Genomic DNA, 23,347 nt, shown 5'->3' with positions numbered 1-23,347 from the left:
AGTCGTAGATGCCTCTGGCCCTCTGGCACCACTGGCTTCAGGTTTCGACGGTGCAACATAGCCGATACGTAGCGGTTGAAACAGTTGCTTGCTCGTTTGGCGCTGTGCATATCATTTCTGGAATCGGGCTTGCATCAAGTTTATGTGACCTACTACACCAAATGGAGTCGATTCTTGAAGACTACGTGAGCGCGACAGACCTCAAAGTAAGCTTCCATCGAGTAGCTTGCTTCGCGTAGCTTACCATGTATCACCCTTTGCCGCAGCGCAACTTTCGTTCTCGGCCACTCTGTCAGATAAATAGTGTTTTCGTAAATTGCAGCGTCGCTGCTGAGTTTTTGTTTTATTTCCTTTTGAGCTGGTCATAGCCTGTGCATGGTTGTTGCTGCTTGTTTTCATTGTGTCCCTATCGAAGCTGTAATCATTAGGATTTGTCGCCGCCTACTGGGCGTCTCTACGAACAAATATTTTAGTCTTATTAATACCGTCTTGTTTCAAGTTTGCTGTGTACTTTTAATGAGATCGGTGGCCACAATTGCGTCAGCACCATGAAATTCGTGTCGATGTCAGCTCGAGAATGTTGTCCGCCTGTGACGCAATGAGCGCAGCGACAGCTTACCCCCCTTTTTTTCCTATCTTGTTAAGCAATACGAAGAGCGGTACCATGAAGAAATGAAAAGAGGTGACGTTGATCCGAAGACACAGTTCGAATATGCGTGGTGTCTTGTCAGAAGCAGATATCCAGCAGATATCCGCCGTGGTGTTATGCTGATGGAAGGTGAGTCATCGCACGTCATGTGTTCCAAGTGAATGCTAACTATGTGCCGTTCAGTCTTAGGCATTGGTTTTAAGCCGAAGTTGCGTGCAGACTGGTTGGGCGTTTGCTAAACAATGCCTCTGATTGTAGCGCTACTCACGGCTTATTATAGTGTGCTCCAGTATTCCTTATTAACAGGTAGTCAATAGCAGCAGTTGAATAAAAAGGGAGTACACAGCTGGCTGTGCAGTAAATAGGGGTTCAAAATATATACAGCTTTTCAGAGGTGCTGCTTCAAATAGCGCACTTTACCAAGTGGAATGCTTTCATAATGGCAGCTGACAGTAGAACTGTCATGTTAGATGACAGGATGGAGGAGAGACCATATGTATGGCAGTCAGATATATAGGGCTTGTAATCGGTTTTTACCCTCGGGGTATGAATACAGTCTTGGTAAATAGTCTTTGGGCCATATGCACTGATTTTGAGTCGTATAGTAGCGCACTCGCAGCGTCTTCAAGGCAGGAGTCTCGCACTTTTGCGGCCACTGGCAATTTCTCACAGGCTTTGCGCTATCACTATAGTCCTCCTGCTTGTGATAGGAAAGCAAGTTTAGCTGATTAGAAAAATATACTGTGTGCCTTTCAATGGTATGCATTAATAGCAATAATTGTTGGTCTACATGCAGTGAGCAAGAAACGTGGTGCATAAAACAATACTTTTGACTTGCCTGCTTGCGTGGCTTTTTAACAAGCTACTGCTCTAAAAAAAAAAAGAGGCTTCTTCTGCAGCCTTTTAACTGAAATGTTAGTGCTGGTACATGCCGAGTGGTTTTTGGCTCCACTGGATAGCTATTTATAAGCGGCGCTCTAAAGACACCAAAAATTACAAAGATAATGCGCATTACCGACTCAGTAGCTTTCCATCTAATTGACGAAACACATACATATTTATCACATTTGTGGCATGTGCTATTTTCATGGAGTGTGCCAAATTTTCTTTCAGCTCTGCTTGATAGTTCTTTAGTTTTCGGTGATTGAAGTTAAAAGTAATCATCAAAACGATATGTTCAGAGGTCTCGTGACACCGTGCCACAAATGTGAGTGTTTTGTCAGTTAGATAGGAAACTACTGAACTGCTAATACACATCATTTTTGTCATTTTTGGTCTTTAGAGCGCCGGTTCTAAGTAACTTTCCACTGGAGCCAAAAACCACTTGGCACATACAAAGATTTATATTTTATTAAAATGCTGCAAAAGCAGCCCCTCCTTTTTTTGGTGCAGTAGTTTTTCAAAAAACTTGACACAAGTAGGCAAGCCTTACAAAAGTATTGTTTTGTGCACTGCGTTTTTTGCTCACTGCACTTATTGCTATTAACAATGCATACCACTGAAACGTAAATATATTTATCGTTCTAATGAGCTAAAACTTGTTTTTCTACCATAAACAGAAGGACCACAGTGATTGCGCAAACATTGTGAAAACTGACCAGTGGCCACGAAAGCATGGGACCTCCACCTTAATGACCAAAAGGATTTAAGGCTAGGACGACAAATGTTATTTTTGCCTTACAGAAGTTTACAGCTTGACGTGTGCCTTGAGTGCTCCACTACACGGCTAAAGAGCAAACCCTGTGGCCTGAAGACTTTTTATAGGGGGTATATGCGTATTGCAGAGCATAGGGCAATATATAATGAGAAAAAAAAGGGAAGTGAGTGATAGTACAACAAAGAAAAAGCACAAAACTCCAAGATGGAAAGCAAGGTAATGTAAGGAGATCTGTGATAATGAGTTTTTCATGTGAATTGGTTTTCTTATGTTCATGCACGTTGAGATCAAGCAGGCAGTTGTTACTGATTCTAACAAGCTCAAATTGTTGTGCAACAAACAGCATGCTCAACTTATGAATATGAATGTGACAAGGAGCAAATAAGTGGTGCTGGAAAGGTCCAGAAAGAGGGAAAAGTACGCTAATGTAATACATTTTTTGGAATAAACGCAAACACAAATGCGAGATCTTTCTATGTGTTTTGCATAATAATAGTAGTGGTGGTATAGTAGCGACCATTAGCTACGGTTCACTGGACTGTTATAGTGTGCTGACAGCACCGAATGATGGTTCACCTTAATTTGCCTTTATGTGTTTCATTCAACAGATCTTTTCCACCATGGAAATGCAGAGGCCAAGCGAGATTATCTTTTCTACCTGGCTGTTGGCAGCACCAAGCTTCAGGTTTGTATTTTGAAATGTACCACACAGTTATGTTCAGATGATTTATTAACGAGACATTGCACAAGCTGCTAGCACTGTGCACTACCTTGCTCAAAACAGGCATCCGAACTGCGTAACAGTCGGTCAGCCATTTGATTGGCGTTGTACCATTTCTTTTTAACCTTTCGAGTACTGCCTTGATGAGTGGTCCAGCGACCGATGTTAAAAGTATGTCCCCCTCGCACAGTTTGGCAGCAGGTTGTTGATTGGTCGTTTATGCTAACATTCACATCGCATCCCTTTCAGAGCAGTCGTGTAATCATGCATGCAGCCTTAATGATGTTATCTTCTGATGATTGGCAGGTCACACAGCGAGCCAGTAGGATGGATGTTTCTGTTCATAAAGCTTCTGAATATAGATATTGTGCAATTCCATTATCTGTCTGGTATTGTATCTGTTTCTAATTACTCTTATTCCCAGGAGTACTCAAAGGCATTGAAATTTATCAAGGCATTCCTTCACGTTGAGCCAGCCAACAGACAAGCACAGGACCTTGAGGCAACTATTAAGAGCAGAATGAAGAAAGGTACGTTCTTTTGGGCCTCTTAAATTGCTTTGCTCTTTTTTTTTAGCACTGAGTGATTTAACACTGATAGAATGTGGACACATGCAAGAAGACGGGCGCATGCTGTTTACTGTTACAAAAATTCTGGTATTTTTTTGGGTGACATAGCCTTAACTAGTGCAGAATCATGTTTAACCTACTTTTTATGGAGCCTACCTACGTTGTCAACTAAGGCCTGCTGTGATAATAGTACTTCTCCGATGAGACTGCCATGTTGGCCTGCCAAGTGGGTACACAAGAACTTAGTTCTCAGATAAGTTTCTTAACCCTCTGTTGCATAGCAACATGTTAGAGCACTGCACAAGCTTCATTCAGAGGCCCGACTCGAGCCTGGCACAAACCCATTGCATTTATCTCTATTCATAATTTTACCAGTTGTGCTGCCCTGTCCCCAGCCTCACACCGCGTTTACTCAGTGTGAGGCACCTCAAAGGTAGCACAAAGTGCCATCCGTCTTGCATTTGATCATTTTGGGTACACAGCAGCTCAGCCTGAAGCATTAATTACTAAGCTCCTAAGGTGCTCGTGTGCATGAATTTCCTTCACTGTGGAATTTTTCTCATTGTTTTTGCACTGCACTAAGCATCTGCAAGCATTTATTATGAGCACTGTTTTGAAAAGTAGTCTTCCTCTGTTCCAGAGCTGTTTGATATTTGTGTGCACCTAGCTGAAAGAAGTATGCATGCAGCATGTCCAATCCAGTGCACCAAGCAAGCCGATTCCCTGAGATTGGTTATGTCTAGTTGCTGCAATCCCGATTGGCTTGCTTTGGCCAGAGGCTTCGAAATTATTTGCCAAGTTATGCTGAGACGAGTATAGTTCTTGGGTGGAGACACTGTTTTATATTTTATGTGACAGTATTTGCTGCATCAGAGTAGAAAAACTTGCCTTCGACTATGTGGGAGCTCATTATAAAATTACTCATTCCAGAGGGCATAAAAGGCATGGCCATTGTCGGTGGTGCTGCTCTTGCTGTTAGTGGGCTTGTCGGCCTTGGAATTGCCTTAGCCAAAAGGTGAGCATATACATTAGAACTTTTTCATCTGAGCGGATCAGCTGAGCTGCACTTTCCTTACTATGTAATACTTCTTTTCCACACAGGTAAACAACATCAGTTCTTCTCCTGCCCAAATTTCCTCTAGCCGAATGTTATTTTTCATGATGTAAGAAGTGTCAAAATAAAAGTGGGTAATGCATTCCGCCATACTGTGTTGTGTGCTGTAAAAGTTCCACACTGAGAAACCTTGGCATGATTGATGTGTCCACCATGGAAAGTGCCTTCTTTGAAAGTGCAGTGGCTCCTGAGAAGTCATTCAAGCAATGTCGTGTATTTGTACAATTAAATTCCCTCCATGTAGGGATGCAAAACACAGCTCTTGTCAGACACAACAACAAAGCAGCAGATGCTCCTAAAAGGAGGCCTTTCAACCAGTGACACCGTGGTTAATCTCACTAAGCCATGGTTAGTCCCGTTTCATCTGCCACTCCCTGCGATTTCATGCTAGCAATGATCAAAGGGGATCAGTCAAAGGGGTAGAGGGGGAAAATCGGTCAAGCAGGAGAATTGGTCAACACCACTGGCTGAAGGGGCTCCTTTGAGGGGCATTTGGTGGTTTGTTTTTGAGTTGTATCCAACTATAGTGCTGACAACACTAGGAAGGCCAAGTACTACAAGAATGCTTGACATCACATGAGCAGCCAACGAACACCAAAGCTGTGATGGATGGAAAGGAGATCTGCAGAAAATAACACTCTGCTGTGTACAGCCTTTCATCCCCACAAGCACATTATTCAGAAGTTCTGAAATATATGTTTTAAGAACACATTAAATGGACAGCACAAAAAAAAAAAATCAAAAGACCAACATAGTACAAAGTAGTCAGTTCCAGATATATTGAACCCGAAGGGGATCACGAAATAGTGTGATACATCGATAATTCCAGTTGAACCCCTCTATAGTAAAGTGACTCGGACCAGCAAAATTCTTTGCTATATCAGGGTCTTTACTATATCAGTTGTTGGTGATGGCATGGCTCTGAGCATGCTCTCTGGTAATTAATTGGCTACTTACTAAACACAGTGTTGGTTTATAAAAGAAACACTCACAAATACCATCCATCCTGTTTCTATTGTCCCTTTATGTGATAATTGTTCCTTTTCAGTTATGACATTTTCGATTTTGTTTACATCTTGAGGAAGTACCACATTTGCACAAATACAATGTGGCTACGAATATAACAAGAGTTTGATTTCATGTGAAAACAAAATTTTTGCGGGAACACAGTGCCATTTTCCGCAGCCTCAGCCATGGCCGGTCTCGAGGGGGGCACGCGCGCTCTTTCATACGGCCTTTGCATTCGCCGCAGAAGCAATGTGAGTTTTTCTCCGGGAGTTACGCCGCCGCTAGAGGCGCGACGACCCCACCACTCCCTCCCCGCCTGCATCTGCGGCGGCGGGTGGCTTTTGCCTGGTTTCGTGCTGTAGCCCGCTGGTTCATGGTGAGAGCAGCACCGAAATCAAAGAGACACAAAATGCAGATGCTTAAACTGCCTATCTGCAGCACAGTCCACATGGCGCACAGATTCTTCGTCACAAATTTTGCTCCATGAAAACATTGAAAATGAGGAATCACTCTTTCATTCCTCAGAACTATGTCGAGCATTTGTGGTTTTAAGTCCAGAAGGAAACACTCTGATCACTTCCTCTCGTATTTGTCATGGTCCGTGATTAAATGACAAATTAATATATTCTAAGGGGAAGATCCATAATGAAAACTCAGAGAACGAAAGTTTTGTGCTCGTCCCATAAAAATGTACTATATCGCGGAAAAAATTCTGTACGACGCTTGAACCGTAAATCTGATAGCACCGTAGCGGGTGGTTTGAGACTGTACTTGAGTCGCTGAGAGGTCAAATAAATTCCAGGATTGCTGGGAGGTGTATATAGTACTTAATTACGTAGATATCATTTTTCGCACATCCTCAATGAACTTATTTTCGCCTTCATATACATCACAACTTCCTTAAACGAGAGGCCTGTATCAATATCTCAAAAGAATGCTAATTACTAGTGTGCGAGCAAGGGTCAAGAAGCATTGTAATGAATTCTTCTCTGCTCGAAGCCAATGGCCCGCGGCCTATCCGCTTTTGTTGTCAAACAAGAGGCCACCAGATTTCTCTGGAATGACTGTAGCCACGTGCAAGTCTCTCTTCATGTTCAAAATTGTCGTAAGCGCATTAGGCGTCTAGGTTCAAGTTCCTGGTAACCTTTCAATTTTGCAAGGCCGAGAGCGACCGTCATTTTTACCTTCATTGACTGAGCACTTGTTTTGTCGCTGCGCCGGCGAACTCCATGCTTTCTGTTGGACGCAAGCTTCGTTGTTGTCATTCTGGCCTGACTAACCTTAACAGAACGTAACAGAAGCAGCCAGTACAAGCTGCGTATGCTGCCACAGATATTGACATGTACTGAGTATTGCAATTTCAGAAAGTATGTATGTCCAATGAGTGACTTCAGCTACCATATAGAGCGCGATTTTTTGTTCTCCACGTATATTCAACCTGTGGCGTGTCCTGAAACTTGCTAAAATATTTGGTTTAAATATCATTGCAAAAGACATCAGATTATGGACTTGAATGCCCAATGCCGTCTATTCTCTTAAATTCAGGGGATTTTACTAACATGTAAGCATTGCAAATGTTCATTTTTTGTTCCTTACATTGTAAGCTAAGCCAACTGGTATAACGCGCATTGCTGTGAGGTTTAGTGGAGCTCTGTTAAGTTGCGCAAAAATTCTTTTTGTGGTGCTACTTTGTTTTCTGAATGACGTGAGGAAAGTTCATGATCACGGGAGGTTTATCGAAAGCGAAGCGATGACGAGGCTACAGATATGCAGGAGAATAATGCAAAGCTGGTAGTCATTGCCTCTCAGATAAGTTTACTCGCTTGTAAAGGCCGATTTTATTCAGGCAGAGCACAGTTCCTAATTTTGCTTTGCTGGCAGTTCATGCTTGCAGTTACTGTAAACAAGTGATTTTCGCATTGTCATGGGGTGGCACGGGCAGTCGCGAGACGGCGCCAAACTTCAAAATGCCTTTCCAAAAGGATATCTTGAACGTCGCGTGCTTGCAACGTGCTCTGCTCCAGCAGCCAGGGTTGGGATTCGTCTATAACCGTTTCTTTCGCAAATGACATGACGCGTTTTCCTGGGTAGCACCGTGAATTCTTGCTAATGCCGCTGTTGTGCAAACTTAAAGCAGCTGCGCTTGAAATGTCAGCACCTATATTTGCTCTGCAGAATCCTTTACTTCTTGAAACTCGCCATCCAAGTATTACATGCCGAATATCATTCTACGCACTCAAGGAACCTGCCGGAAGACGAACTATAGAAGCTGAAAGCCTTGCTTTTTAGACAAATATAAGGGTAGAACGTGTTGACGTCTGTGCTCGAAGCATACGTTCGAACATACACAGTCGGGCTCAAGGAGTGAGCGCGCAAACGTTAATCCGTTGTTTCAGATTTCGCCCATGGGAAAGGGGCTGACTACACAGTCTTTGCGTAAAGCGTAAGAGGCAAAATATAAAGGCTTGACAGTTACCACTGACGCGGGCCGAATTGGGAGCGAGCGCGCGTTCTCCTTCGGAGTGAACGGCGGTCGCAGCGGCGGAGCGGTGGGGCAGTGGCGACACCACCGAGGTGCGGCGGGAGGCGGAAACAGACCCCATTGCGAAGGCCGTAAGAAGAAAAGCGCGCGCTCCCCTCGAGACCAGCCGTGCCTCAGCATGGTTTGGGGCAGTAGTGAAGAAACTCGAGCGACACAGTCAAGGCTTAGCAGTACCGTTCACGCCTCCGCCGCTTCCTTGTGCTTCGCTCTGCCATGCTGCGAATGTTCGCCCTTTTCTTTTCTTCCCTACTTTTCAGTGCATTTTTACTCTTTCCTTTCTCAGCTACCCTCGCCGACTCCTTTCTGCTTCATAGCCAGCTTTTTTTGTGTGCCGCGTGCTTTGCCTGACGGCCCTAAGGGCTTGCAGAAGTTGGCTTCTTCCCACAGCTTCTAAGCGTGGTGGTCAAGCTATCTTAAACAGCACTGTTTAGCTCAACACGGAATAACAGTGCGCCTTGCCTCGTGACCCCATGGAGTTGAAGAAGCCGGCCTCTGCTCACAGCTTTAGAGCTTGATTGTGAAGCTAGCTCAAAGAGGACTGTTTTATCGTCTTTGGTATGCATTTGCCTCCGAATGTCGGCCTCGCGCATGCCGTGTTGTCATCATTCCGCGGGAACATCGCCATGGCCAGACGCTCTTTACTATAGCTGTTCTTTCTGAAACAAATCTTTACTATAACCGAAAAAAAAAGTACAGTCGTCTATGGGAGGTGAAATGGGACTGCAATTTCACTTTACTATATCCGAGTTTACTACAGTGGGGTTCTATAAAACATAGCAACGTATAAGCTTATTTGCAACATGGAAGCAAGAACACAGTGCACTCATGCTAGCGCCACTCCCTACGCCTTGCTAGGCCCAGCTTGCTTTGCGTCAAAGCCACAGCGAACATTCCACAACACTGTGCTTTACAACTAGCCACCGCCTATCATTTAATCCATCAGTGGTACAGGCGAAATGTCTCTTAGACCTCACCCCTACTACCTAACAGTATACCGTAATAGAATAATATTTCATTAAAACTAAGGAACAGTTGGTTCCCACGTCTTTGGCAGCAAAGCAAGCAAACCATGCCAGGAGAGCACCTCCGGTTGTCTAGTGGACTTCACCGCATGATAAGCGGTGTAATGAAAGCCAGCTCTTCTGCATGACACCAGTGTCGAGTGCACGATGAGAACAAGAATGAAGGCTACTCTCAAACACACCCTGCGGTCGCCTTGTAACGTGCAGCCTTTCCAGATCTGAGCACAAAAATTGATTGTGGAAGTGTCGTTAAAAGCGCCACTTGCAGGGACATGACACGTCATCTGATACATTGAATGTCCCGCTGAATGCAAGTTCAATAATGTGAAAACAATAGTGCTATATTTTTGCATGGTATTTTTACGTGGCTGTTCTGACTGTTTCGTCTAAACAATAATTCGATATATCTGGGATGAACAAACAGTATTGGCACTCATGCAGAAATTTGTCCAGCAAGCTAGCCCTACACATTTTCTCAAGTGCATATAAACTTGTGTCATGACCATTTCACTAGTGCAGAAACTTTCCCTGCAGGCAAGCCCTACACAATTTCTCTGAGTGCAGTCTGTCAATACTGCAGTGGTATCATTCACATCAAACGTCTGTGTGCAAAGTATACTGCACTGAAGGTTTTTAGAACAGAAATGCCGAGTTTGGTGCTAAGTGCAATACCAAAACAATGCCATTTTAAAGTGGCTCTTCTAGTTTTACAATGTATAAAATTGCTGTAGTTAACAAGCACACCATTTTGCACAAGCTTTATTGTACGAATGCATTCAAAATAGGAATGCTTGTACAAGGCTGAAGACCAACTGCAATAGAAAAACAAATGCCTAGAAAACACGTCACTAGCTTATTGTACACAACATTGATAAACTTAAATATACTATTTTATATTCTGGCATGCTTGTAAAATTGGCTCCTGCATAATGAATGGACAGTTATAGACTAACATTGGCATGTCAACAATACATCCGTCGAGGCATCAGAAATGCCTGTTTGGAAAAAATCCAGCCATCAATCGATACATTAAGTATCTCGCTCACATTAAGTATCTCGCTCTGAAAACAAATCCTGCAGTCTTCCCCAAAACAGTTTCAGGCAAACAGCTCGCCAACTGGACTACAAATGTACCACATGCAATCTGACTAGTAGCAGTCAAGCAACACACTACCAGTACTAATGTGACACTGTTGCACATCGATTAACAAGTGCTATTTAGCATATAGAGTCTCACTAGAACATCATTGGCACAGCAGCAACAACAAACAGGTACTGATTGCAACTACCACAACTAGGAAGCCTAGGCGCAACACTATGGCTCTTATCTTGCCTAGCGCTATACTGCTCTTGTTTTGCTGTCACAACACAAGGAAGACACTGCATAGGCACACAACATTGACACAGTACAGTTAGAATGACAGAGACAAATAATAGCAACAAGTGCTTCTTGTGTGTGTTGGCACCTTAGCTTGAAACAGCAGATTGGTGCATTGCTGTAACTGTGGAGGCCTCTCATGAAACTGCCAATCTTTCTTCTCTCTATACACATATCAGTACTCTGCATAGGAGTACTCTCCTACTACTCCGCTCAAACTCCGCTACTACTCCACTCAAGCTACACCACTTGTAGCTAAGGAAATGTGCTTAATCGCCGCAACAGGTGTTCCCACTGAAAGCCTTGTCTGCAAAATGCGATATGATATACAGAGACACTGCAATGTTGTTCACCTTCCAACATATACTTTGGCTAGCACATTAGGTTCACTGCTCAACTGAAGTGAAACAACGCAGATGAAAAAGCTAACACAGCACTCAGCTGTTCACAGCAATGTCGTCTACAAACTGACAATATATGTGTGAAGACTATTCAGGCTACCACAGCCTGCTTGAATTTTTTATGGACTGAAGCAAGGCCTTGTGCGTATTGCTCCTGTCAGATTTTTGCTGCAAACACCTCATAACAGACATGTATATATTCTATTTTTAGGTGGCATTTGCAGGGAGGCTTGTACAATTTGCCTCCAAGATGCCATGGAACAGTAATTTGAGATTAGACACACCTTAAGCATGTCCAGCACCAGAACAGTTTTTAAATTTCATAACAGCTAGCAATTAGTGCCTTTATTTAATATTCTGGCCTATGCAGGAATATTAGAAACTTGTAATATCAGGACACAAGGGCCACAGGTACTTTGGCACCAAAATTAAGATTTCCCTAAAGTAGGAAAGCAGCAGAGTGGAACACATATTATGTTACACCTGCTGGCATAAAGTTCTCACACCAGCAGTACTGGAACGCATATTTCTTGCACTGCTGCTTGTAAAGCGAGAACTAATAGCTGTAGCCCACCCAATTGGTACTTCAGTGGCTATCTAGTTGTGCATATCACTTGGACGCAATATATGGCAACATATTTTGTGTTGGCACGAAAACTTGTGGCACAGGTGTTTGAAATGCATGAAACCTGACATCAACTTTCAAGAAAAAATTACCACAATATATACGCACCTTAACCAAAAGCTCAGTCATGAGCTTTGAACAATGTCACGGTTGGGCTTCCGTTAAATGTTCTGGATGGAGCCTGCAGAGCCCTGCAGTAAGCATCTCATCAGCAACAAATGGGCATCCACCAAGACGACATCAACCCAAAGAGCAGACAAGGACGATAAAGCAATTCAATATACAATAACAAGTCTCTGGGAATAGTGACATAACACTGTTCAACAGAACAATTCACTGGCACTGCAACAGAAAACCAGCATCTCGGTGATTTGCTTGCACACTAGGTATCACGAAGGATGTCTTTCTTTGGCTTAAAAAACCCTGTAAAGTATACTTTGAAAAAATTTCAGACTGCCTTTCCCAGCAACTCGTATTATCTCCAGCAACCCACAAAAGCATCATAAAGATGGAATAGGCACAACCCAGCCCCAGCTGGAGTACACAGGTTGAAAACAATGGGTAAGGAAGTTACTGTGATGACTCTTGGCTCTAACAATAAAAAGTGAACCAAGATCTAAGTAAACGGCAGAACAGTAACATGAAGCCTCCTTGCTTGTAAGTTCTGCCTCAACGTCGTGATGTAGCAGCTGTTTTGTATGGCATCGTGAGAACTCTTGTCTCTATCACTACACGGCACTCAATGCTGCTTTCCGTGCCTCAATCTTGATCGCCACTTGCTCCCTGCCATGAGGGGCGCTAAAGAAAACATTCAGCTATGACTACTTTCTGTATATGACAAGCTGTAACTTGCGCTGTCTCTATTAAACAACAAAAAAGGAACCTTGACCTCCACAAAGCAGTTAGGATGCTATTTGCAACAGCACTTTTGAGGCAAAAACACTTCTTTGGAGCAAAATTACCCTTCCAATTGACCTCAGAACAAGCAAGAAATGTTAATACTTTGTGACAAAATGGTCTGTCAGTGCATTGCATCACAGTGCAGGCAAGAAGCGGCAACCTTTCTCGGGGCAGTTGGTGATTTTCAAACCATTCGAAGTAAAGCTGTGTCCAGCACTGTGAGCACTGAAGACATGCCGCAGATGCCAAAGCCATGCACTACCCAGCCCACAATGTGTTCGTTCTACAGTGCTGCCTAAGCTGCCACAAGTGACAGATCTGCTGGCACAAATGACATTGCCGATAGGAACAATTTTTGTGATAAACAGCTACGACTGTCTAGTTCATATGAAAAAAAAAAAAAGATGTAAAATTAATTATTTGCTCGTATCAAGGATGCCACAACTGCAGTTGAGTGTTTTCCAACAGTCCATCAAATGCAAATATGGCAAAAGTAACAGCTGTGCTCACTGCATCTCCAAGTTAACTTTCCGCATTTAAAATGTATTTCATGGTATCAACCAGCAACCTGATATAGCGCAAACAATGATATAGCCTGATACAGCATGAACAATGTTCTACAGGGTTATCCCACCAACAGGTTAGCATTAGTTTAGCATCAAGCATGTCTCAATGGCATCTAAATTAATGATAAACCCATGATAAGAAAGCAGACATATATCCAGGAAAATATATGAACACCTATGCAGGAAAAAAAACTACAAAACAGCAGCAGCAGGCATTATATAAATGCTACTGAAATATTGTGCACTATTTCACTCTTGGGAGCATTCTTCCATGCAGAATAAATGCATATTTCTTGCTTAGTGATGTTGCTTATGTGTATCACCATTGTTTCATTCTTTTTTTTTTTTGGTGGTTAATGAGGCATTTCTGTGTCAGCACTACACTACAAGCTATGAGGCACACCACAGCGGAGGATTCTAAATCAATTTCAACCCCCACCTGGGGTCCTTTAACGTGCACTGAAATCTCAGTAAACAGGCATTTTTTGTATTCTGCCTCCAATGAGATGCGGCCACCACTGTTGATACAAAGCCTGAACTCGAACTCAACGTCCGAAAGTTTTGTTTCCAAATAAATGGCAACAAAATCACTCATCTTGTGAGGTCTGATTAATGCATACAGCTGGACTCTCAGCCTCAACATGTTTTCAAACTACAAGCTATGCAAAATAAAAGCCCAAGCTGCAAGGCTAGCACGGGCCCTGTTGTAAGAAATTAACACTGCACTCAGATGAAGCCAATCATTCTGATAACGATAAAAGCTGATCTGTTGGCCGTGCACCCTGCCTTGCTACCTTTCTCAAGAACCCTAAAACAAGTAGCTGGCTGAATTTAGCGGCACAGGTCAATGGCTGCAAAACAATCACCTAATCAAACAGTCCATACTGATCAACTCCAACAAGGAAAACTGAGAAGAGCACAATTCTGTGCCTATGTTCTCAACAAGAACATGAATTTTCAAACGGCGCTAAACAACATTACATTAAACTGTGCAAAGTACTCGAAGCCCTGTTGATGGACCAACATGTTTGTCCTGTAACATCAAGCCCAAACTTTCTCCCATATGGCAGCACCAACAGCAATAGCAATGAGCTTGCTCAATGCATGCTCTCTTATCCATATTCAAGCACGCTGGCACAATGTCAGCTCAGTGCAACCAGGTATTCGCAATTCGCAGGTAATGTTGGGACTCACAGTCACTGCAAAAACAGGCTAGGCAGTAAACCGGGAAGGTTTATAACCGGCAGGAAAACCTGCTTACTAGGACACTCACTTTTAGCAGAATCCTGTCCTTCTGAGTAGCTGACAACCTTCAATCACCCACAAAAGAAATGTTTACTTTACCAACCAGGTTTAGACTGATGGCCGAACTTTAAAAATGAGTTACCTGCCTTATAACATCACATTTGCGTCACTTGTCTTTGGATGAATTCGGAGCAAAACAGATAATTTCTGCAGAACTACGAAACAAGCAGCAAAGGTGCAATGCTTCAAGAGACAACATCTCAGGGGTCTGACCTCTTTAACTCTAGAACACTCTTTACTCCTCAAAACTAACAGGATGCCTTAATACTTTACTGTCTCCAAAACTTCTTCGTGTTTGGCACCTTTTTCTGCTAACTTAAACATAAACAATATAGAACACAAGCTGTGTGACGACAGTACAAGAAAAGTATTGCTGTTCATCACTGCACTGCTCGCACATTTGAAAGAAAAAAATTGGACATTGGACATCAGTCTAAGAGCACGCATGATAAAGCAGTTTGGTGCATACTGACAGACAAATAACCTGCACAAAATGAACAGGGAAAAAGGAAAGAGCATGCATGAACATATGCACAGTGCAGACATATCTGTGCGTATATTTCATTTTGAGTCTGTTCTTTTTGCACAATTTGTCTGTCTGGATGTCAGTGGGCTAAGCAGTCTTCATTGTGAACAACTGCTTCCCACTGGAAGCCATGCGATGCCGAGTTTCATGGGTGGATGTCATATTGTTGAAGAGAATGGTAAAGTCCCATCGAGCAAGCAGCACACTTATGGCCCAAAAGTAATTTTCAATGATTTAACGCCATGCACCATCACCTTTTGTAATCCTGAAGGACAATATAAAACAAATTTAAGGAATCAGTGCAAAGCTAGTCGCGTGAGGCACGAAAGCTTGCACAGGCACTGTAGCTTGCGATTTTTATCTGCTTGACTCTCTGTCCTTTATGGCCCGCATAATGAGACTGAGTAGCTCCAGCTTTTAAATCTCAATGCAACACTTGAACTATGGGTGACAACACAGAGCTTACACTGCCAAGAGTCATTTGATGCACAACAAAGTGCAGTACAGGCAAGGCTTCGTTTAACTTTAGTCATGAGAACACTTTAACCACTGCACTGTACAAAAAAGCATCCTTTTTTTTCAGTTTTCAAAAATGACTAGCTTCATAAGGACACAAAGATGAAATGAAGTAAGAAAGTGCACACAACAAAAACTTGACTCACGTGCCAGGCTTCAATGCCTCACACAAACATTAATGCAAGCCTCGTTGGTACACAAGAAGACTAGCAACTCAAAAAAGTGACTTCCACCAGAAGCAGTTAAAGAAGCAAAATGAACAAACACATTATTCATACGCATTTGTCAACACAGAGCGCAGGCTAATAGTAAGATTTTGCAGCTGAGGGCCAGTTCCTTTCACTTTCTGTCCTTTCTTCATATTTGGACAAAGCCATTACCAATGAGTACATTTTTCTAAGTTAGCCCAATGACAGATGTTAAATGCTCATATCAAGTGCCTTGTATCGTGCACCATCACAAGACTCACCATTTTGCTCTCTACCAGCTTCTATGACTATATTAGGTGTCCCGCCTGGTATCACTGTACATTTGTCAAGCATTGACTGCAGACAGCCACCTGGTTATACAAGCACTTTTACCTTTGGCTGCAGTCCAAAAGTAAAAAGCTCAAAGACAAGATTGGTTGCTAGGCATAGTGCCCTACAGCCCTTCTGTGTGCTCAGTCTTTGGCTGAGCGATCCTCTCCTTTGTGGTCGCTAGCCAAGGCACTGATAGTGCTCACGGCACTGGCAGGCAGGCCATGGATGGAGGATGCCCGAGTGGGGCGGGGTCGGCCTTCTGGCTCCTCTTCGGCCAGCGTAGGTGGTGGTGCATCATCAGCAGCAGTGGCAATCCCTACTTCAGTTGCTGCCCAGCCAGCTCCCCGTCTCGATTTTCCAAATCTGAATGTCTTGCGACTCTGCGCCTTCTGGCGCTGAAGCCGGTGCCTTGGCTTCTGTGGCTCCCCTGTCTCGGGAGACTGAGGTCTAGATGCTGTAGGGGTTGGTGGGCCCTCTCCTGAAAAGCAGTAGCACAGGACTGCTGTAGCAATGCTATCATATGCTTTACATTCATTTACTTTCTGCTTTGTGCAACGCAGATGGGCAGTTTTAACATATTTCTGTTTCAGGACAGGATGTGCTTGCAAAATCAAATTTTTCACATACTGTGATGCTTAGAGCATTTTCTGAGAACTGTCTCTATAACCTATGAACAAGCTGGATTGTTTGATGACACTTATAAATAGGAGCTGGCTTTAAGGCACAGCTTACAGATTTTATGACCAATGGATGTGCCTGTGAGTTGTGCAGTGGTCCAGTTTCTTTCCACTGTCTTTTGCTCACTCAAATTCACCCATCATTAGAAGTTTGTTTTCAAGTTCAATTGTCCATCATTTCAGCACTGTCACTACACACAGCCCTGCATGCCATTGTTTTAATGAGAAATCTCAACAGAGGATTTTTTTACATCAGCTGTCAATATACAGATATTTATACAGTAGCTGACCGATTTTTCATACTCCAATAATTCGGACTTGCGCAATATTTCGGACTTCGCTGAGGAACTGTCGCGTACATTTTCACAACCGATATTTCAGACATTATGGAGTCTAATAGTTCCGTTTTTTGCACTAAAATTGATGCCAACTATACAGCGAAGATCGTTTTTCAACCGAAAGTTCATTATTTTGGCCTAAAACAGACGCAAGCCGGCATCGGTGTCGCAACCAACCTGCTCGCCACCGTGAAAGTTTCCACCTCGGATTTAAATGGAATTGCCGGGAACTGACGGAGTAAATCGAACGAACTGGCTTGGATAGGCTTGGCTATTTGTTCTCCATCGTCACCATTCATGGTAAAGGAACGCTCTCCGTTGCCATCTAGATGGCATACAAAGCGCGCATGATTGCACTGAAAACGGGACAGCAGGACACTTGCAACATCCGCCGCGGCTTGGATGACGCCACCCGCAGTGTGGGGCAGAAAACGCAGAAGTAGGGGAGGGGGAGTGCATTTTGAGGTGCTTGTTTCTGCTCGCTTCTTCCCATGGGTTACCTCTCAGTCTTCGAGAGCATTGTTGCCCAATGCAAACTGACTGTTCTTGTTTCATGCGGCGAGTGCATTTCTTCGCGGCATGACTTGAGGCCAGGTCGCACTGCTTGGTATCACATGACTTGAGAGGGTGCAGACATGATGAAAGCATGACTACGACTCAGATACAGTCTAATATTATCACTTGTAGGCGGAACAACGGAAGCTGCAATTTTCGCAATTTTGAAAGACAGTTTTTCACAGAAAAGTTTTTTTTTTTTTCTCAGTTCACGGATTTTTCGGACTGTTCGGTTATTCGGACCATTTTTCTGGGTCCCGCAGAGTCTGAAAAATCGGTCGGCGACTGTATTTGCGTAATAAAGTCTGCTTTTGTGCATTGTGATGGCCAGTGAATTTAAAATTAGACATAATTTTGGGAGCTACGAGCCCATTATCCTGGTGGCCATTATGCTTGAAATAATGTGCTGCAGCTTGACACGCCTAGTGGTCTACAATATGTGATGGCATCTCATGGCTAAATGGACTAACTCCTACTATGACTGTTAACATCCCATGAACCGCCACTACATATCAGCACTCAGTCGGCTGACAGCTGCTGAATGCAGCTTTCTATGTGGCACAAGCTGCAGAGTTTTCTTCACAGCATTCATGCACTATGGAAAATGGCAATGCACATCAACATGGCAACTTGGCACTGTAAGACATAAAACCACAGAAGAAAAGGACCATCACTCAGTCATTCAGACTTTTTCACTACATTCCCTCTGGTGTCCTTCACTCGAAATGCAGAAAATGAAACATCTGTAATACATCTGTAACATCTGCAGTAATTTTGTTCTCATCACCATCCATATTAGCTTGACAAAAATATTTTGGCCTCAATTTTGAACTGATACTTGATTCAATATTCGAAGCCACTTTTTCTTCCTGTTCATATGCAATTCATATTTGAAAATTTCAATATCCACACATGACTACTTATCAGTTGTTCAGCTTCTGGAGAATAGTTGTTCCACGCTAGAGCCTGCTGGCTCCAGTTTGATAAGCAGCATCCCATGCTATCATTGCAGTAATGAAGGAAAAAAAAATCCAAGCAAAACTTGAGGCAGCCACAAGAGCTCATCCATACCGGTGGAATCCACACCCTCTGGAAGACTGTCCTGTAGGGTCTCCTCATCGGTAGCGGCGCCACTCTCAGCAACACCGACAGATGTCAGGCTGCTACTGCCAGTGCTCTTCTTGCTGCCTTTCTTTTTAATGAGGAGAGTGGACTTTCTGAACAAGCGGGGCTCAGACGATGCTGAGTGCTCCATGTCCAGGGCTTCCATTGGTCGATAAACTGCAACAGCAAAGAAATTACCCAATGTATGGGTGGCCCTCACTTCTGAAGAAAAAAAATTCCCGCAAGAGTGGTTTTTTAGTTTACGTTGCACAAGACAATAACAGAAGTGCATCTGTCTTAAAATGCTATGAATTCTTTGTGACTAGTACCAATTCAGATAGGGACACCTTAAAGCCTTGTGAGTTATTCTGTTTCCAGGGGGCACAGCAGTAATAGCAAAGTTTTCACAAAGCCAATGAGAGACGTCCAGATATGGCAACACATTATCATCGATACGTGCCGAGTTTTCAGGTGATCATCGGAGACATTGCAAAACAGGCACTTAACCCATGCAGATTGGAAGGCACTGCACTGAATATGAATTCCACTTAATTTTCATATTTCACTTATCGCTTTGCATGAGCTCTTTTCAGCCCATTCCTAAAACCCTCTGGCAACTGCATCACTTTTTTCTGCAGCAATGCCATGAACAGTTGTGCTTCATGCTTAAATAACTGGAGAAAGTTTAACTGTGTCTTACTTCCTCTTATTACGTTCATTGCCATCAGCTTTCAGTGAACTACATGGCCTTAAATTATATGGAATCATACCAGTATCTTGGACTAACTTACCAGCATCGCTCATATTCTAAAATTGATCCTGACATTTCAAAACCACTCGACTTGCACGCAGAATCACACTCTATGTCTCGCACTTCCATCCACAAGTTTGCATACTAGACGTTAATCTGTGCCAAATTGGAATATGCTGCATTCACTTGGAATTACTACAGACTACTGCACATTCTATTGCGCTAACTAAATAGAAATCGTACTGGCTTTCTTCAATTCACATTGCCAAGCTATGACAGGCACACTGATGCTTTACAGCCTTAAATCACCCATTCGTCACAAGGATCAGCTATGCCCTTTTCACAATTTCTATTACAATTCTCTTCACTCACACCAGCACGCCTTTACTTCATTGCAGCTCTTGCACTGCTCACATGATAAAAAGTGGAGAACATGTTCATAAACAGGGAGCTACAGAAAAACTGGGCATCTCATATGTAACCTAGTGCACCAACCAAGTTCTCCGTATCATGAAATCACTTGTTTCTCCACTTTACACGCCAGCTAGACAGAAACAACGCTTCCTAAAACCTTGCAAGACTGTTTCCTGTCACGACAGCACTGTTACGATTTGTGAAGTCATCCAACCCTCACTGCATCATTTCCCATTCTGTTCAACCCCTAAGCCAAAGACACCATAGATTAGCATGCTGCCGCAACTGTTCAAGCCTTAGAGCTGCAGCCCCACAACAACGATATCCATGGTCGAGTCACAGAGTGGGAAAGCAAGCTTGCCTTGGGCGGGTCCCTCTTCCTCAGGGTAGCTGGTCCTCCTAAGGAAGCGCTGCATGACCCGGCGGCTGCTGCCCTCACGCGAATGAAGTCGTATGCTGAGACCCCGGTGTGAGTCGCGTTGCTGCTGGCTTTCCCGGTGGGGCTCTCGCTGCGACTCAGATCGCATGGGCAGGGGCCTCGGAGCAGGGCCTCCCGCTGGAACCGCCCCGACAGCACCCTCTGCTGCATCCGGCAAGGCATGCCACATACGGATCATGCTTGTGAGGTCTACTGTGTGCCCAGCCTACCATATAAGCAGTACTGTGTGTGCAGGCTACTAACTACTTTATCATGGGCAACATCCCTGGTGAGCCACTACAATGGGCTATTTGTGTTCACAGAAAAAGACGTTCAAATTGAGATGCGTACAATCCGCGTCACCTTTGTGTAGAGTGACCGAGCGGCGCACTTCTCTGCATGAAAACTGACACCTCGTGGCCGCTTCTAGCTTTTAAAGGTAATGCTTGCATGGACGCAAAGCCACATAGACCTGAAAATAATGTGGGCACAAGCACTTTTCCCAGACACAATGGGCAGCTTTCCAATTTCAGTTTTTATTGCGTGGTGCACACTGCTTGAACACTCTACACAAGTGTATCACAGACTGTACATAAGCAATCTGCAACACAAATAATATGCATAACTTTATAGCCAGCAAATGCACTGTAGTGTTTAGCAGCTTTTCAGGCCATTATTACAGAGGTGCTGCCAGCTATCGAATATTGTACCAACACTCAGTTGGTGCAAAACAGGATGTGGCATAGCTTAAAAAGATAAGTATATTATGCTTCTCTTCTTCAAACTGCTGCCTTGTTCATGCTCATTTGACACAGACGGTCCTTTCTTTCAATATTACACTTGAATTCAGCACTTGCCTGGTTTTTTTCGGCAAATGAATCCAAGCATGCTACTTACTTTGGTGACACCAGGCCAAAATGGCAGTGCAGTAAAACCTCATAAAGGCATATCCGCTTGTGTGGTAGTTCCGCACATAAACGTGGCTACACGAAAACCTCAACTCTTAAACCTCATGCATTTGGTGCCTACTGATGGCTTAGTGGCTTACCACAAACATCTCTGTCAGGCTGTAGCTATCATCGTGTACGAAGCTGAAGGGGTCTCTCGTAAAGCAGTCATGAACTACACTGCACATTTCAAGGAAACTTCATTGCGGCAACATGTCGATACTGATACATCGCAGCATGCGACGAGTATGCTTGCAGCTGCTGACATGCCTGCAGAGATTGCACTCTCCCCTCCTATCGCCTGGGATGCCAGCAACAAAGCCACCCCATTGGCAGACACCGCTATCCGAGCAGTCATGGCTGGTCATTGCCCGAGCCATGTGGAGCTACCACTTATTGTTGTCACGTGACTTGGCTTCTTGCACAGCACAGTGGAACAGCAGCGATCCACAGTTTAGGCTGACCGCAGTAAACTTTTGTTTTCCTCCATGTGCCGTAGGCAACATTGCCACACAGCTCGCCAATCGAGTCACTGGATGGCTATGATTCAGCCCCATTTCATTGTGTTGTCGCGTTAATGGAGGAAGAGGAGGAGGAGGAAAGGCAGGGAGGTTAATGGGAAGAATAACTGGTTTGCTACCCTGCGTGGCGGGAAAGGGGTAAGGGGATAAAAAGATGAAGGAGAAAAAGAGAGTAGTAGGAAATTAAAGTCACTATGTAAAGTCACAGCGTTCAGTAAAGTCACTGCCTATCATGCAGGCCACAAGTCTTCAAAAAGCGGAGCAGTGCCTTGGAGGCCTTCACCGCCGACAACTGCCGCGGCCAGTGGTCGAGAGTCTTCGTTTCCGTCAGTGGGCGCAGGTCGAGCTGCTCCAATGCATGGTAGAGAGACTGTCTTTCGGCGCTGTAGGCAGGGCATTCACAAAGAATGTGGGCTACTGTCTCATCATACCCGCAGATGGCACATGGAGGGCTGTCAGCCGTACCTATTAAGAAGGAGTAATTGTTGGTGAAAGCTACACCAAGCCACAGGCGACACAACAAAGTTGTTTCACGTGGTGGTAGGCCGGATGGAAGCCGAAGCTTCAGATCTGGGTCCAAAGTTTTTAAACGCGAATGCGAAAATTGGCCTGAAGTCCACACGGCAAGTGTGATGTCCCGCGACAGTGGTCTAAGCCTACCCGCTGCGTTGGCTCTCAAGATGGGGATGGACACACAATCACCCTCATGGTGAGCAGTTCGCGCGGCCTCGTCCGCGCGGTGGTTGCCTGCGATGCCGCTGTGTCCTGGCAGCCATTGGTAAACAATATCGTGCCCTTTGTTGATGGCTGTGTGGTGGAGCTCTCGGATTTCCGCGACCAGTTGTTCATGGGACCCATGACAAAAAGCACATTGTAGGGCTTGGAGGGCTGCCTTTGAATCCATGAAAACAGACCATTGCTGGGGTGTTTCTTCACGTATATGCTCAATGGCAGCACGAATAGCGGTAAGTTCTGCACTAGGTGATGAAGTCCGGTGTGATGTTTTCACTTTCTTAAATATGGTCCTAACAGGGATGACCACAGAGCCTGAAGAACTGGAAGGGGTCACTGAGCTATAGGTGTATACGTGCAGTCGGTGTCCGTGTTTCTCATGCAAATATTCTAGAGTGCTCTGTTTTAATGCCATCGACGATAAATCAGACTTCTTTTTGATGCCCAGTATGGAAAGAAGCACGCGAGGTTGGTGCAGACTCTGTAATGGAGAAGACAGTCTAGAGGCTGTTGTAAATTGGGCTGGTAGAAAGTCGCGATGGGCATCCATCAATAATTTTCGCAAACAATTTACTCGGCCGGTTAGCAGGAAGACTGGCAAGATAGTGTGTGGGAATCCGAGAGGGGTGACGAATATGCGCTCTCAAGGCTTCGATTGTTACGTAGGCAGTCACTGGATTCTCCTGAGCGATGAGTACTGTTGCGGCTGTAGACGCGCACTTTGGCAGTCCTAGGCACGTCCGGAGAGCTTGAGCAGGAACATTTTGTAGACACCCTATGTTCGTTTTCCCCAAATTTCCTAATGCAGGGATACTGTACCGAAGGAATCCCATGAATAATGTGGTGTACAGCTGGAGCATTGGCTGCACT

At 44.2% G+C, this 23,347-nt stretch overlaps 2 protein-coding genes across 3 annotated transcripts in view; one reads left to right on the top strand and one right to left on the bottom strand.

Moving 5' to 3' along the window:
* LOC144125449 (mitochondrial fission 1 protein-like) lies at window positions 1-4,796 on the top strand. Its single transcript, XM_077658823.1, has 6 exons — window positions 1-206; window positions 646-778; window positions 2,915-2,991; window positions 3,452-3,557; window positions 4,527-4,611; window positions 4,698-4,796. Exons 1-6 carry the CDS (start codon window positions 9-11, stop codon window positions 4,699-4,701), a joined length of 603 nt encoding a protein of 200 aa, XP_077514949.1. The 5' UTR covers window positions 1-8; the 3' UTR covers window positions 4,702-4,796.
* Window positions 4,797-10,025: 5,229 nt separating this feature from the next.
* The window catches only part of unc80 (unc80, NALCN channel complex subunit), a 125,698-nt gene continuing 112,376 nt past the window's right edge, over window positions 10,026-23,347 (bottom strand). Inside the window, exons 60-62 of one of the 2 annotated variants that reach the window (XM_077658820.1) lie at window positions 20,221-20,442; window positions 18,662-18,871; window positions 10,026-16,498 (exon numbers count right to left, since the gene is read on the bottom strand). In XM_077658820.1, the coding sequence (XP_077514946.1) occupies window positions 16,161-16,498; window positions 18,662-18,871; window positions 20,221-20,442 (770 nt within the window). In that variant the 3' untranslated portion in view covers window positions 10,026-16,160. The remainder of the gene's footprint in view (window positions 16,499-18,661; window positions 18,872-20,220; window positions 20,443-23,347) is intronic. The other variant, XM_077658821.1, reaches the window with a different exon arrangement.

This window comes from Amblyomma americanum, chromosome 3, assembly GCF_052857255.1.
Source record: "Amblyomma americanum isolate KBUSLIRL-KWMA chromosome 3, ASM5285725v1, whole genome shotgun sequence".
In the NCBI taxonomy this organism is placed as follows: domain Eukaryota; kingdom Metazoa; phylum Arthropoda; class Arachnida; order Ixodida; family Ixodidae; genus Amblyomma; species Amblyomma americanum.
Note: the sequence above shows the minus strand (reverse complement) of the source record. Positions and strands in the feature narration are given on the sequence as shown.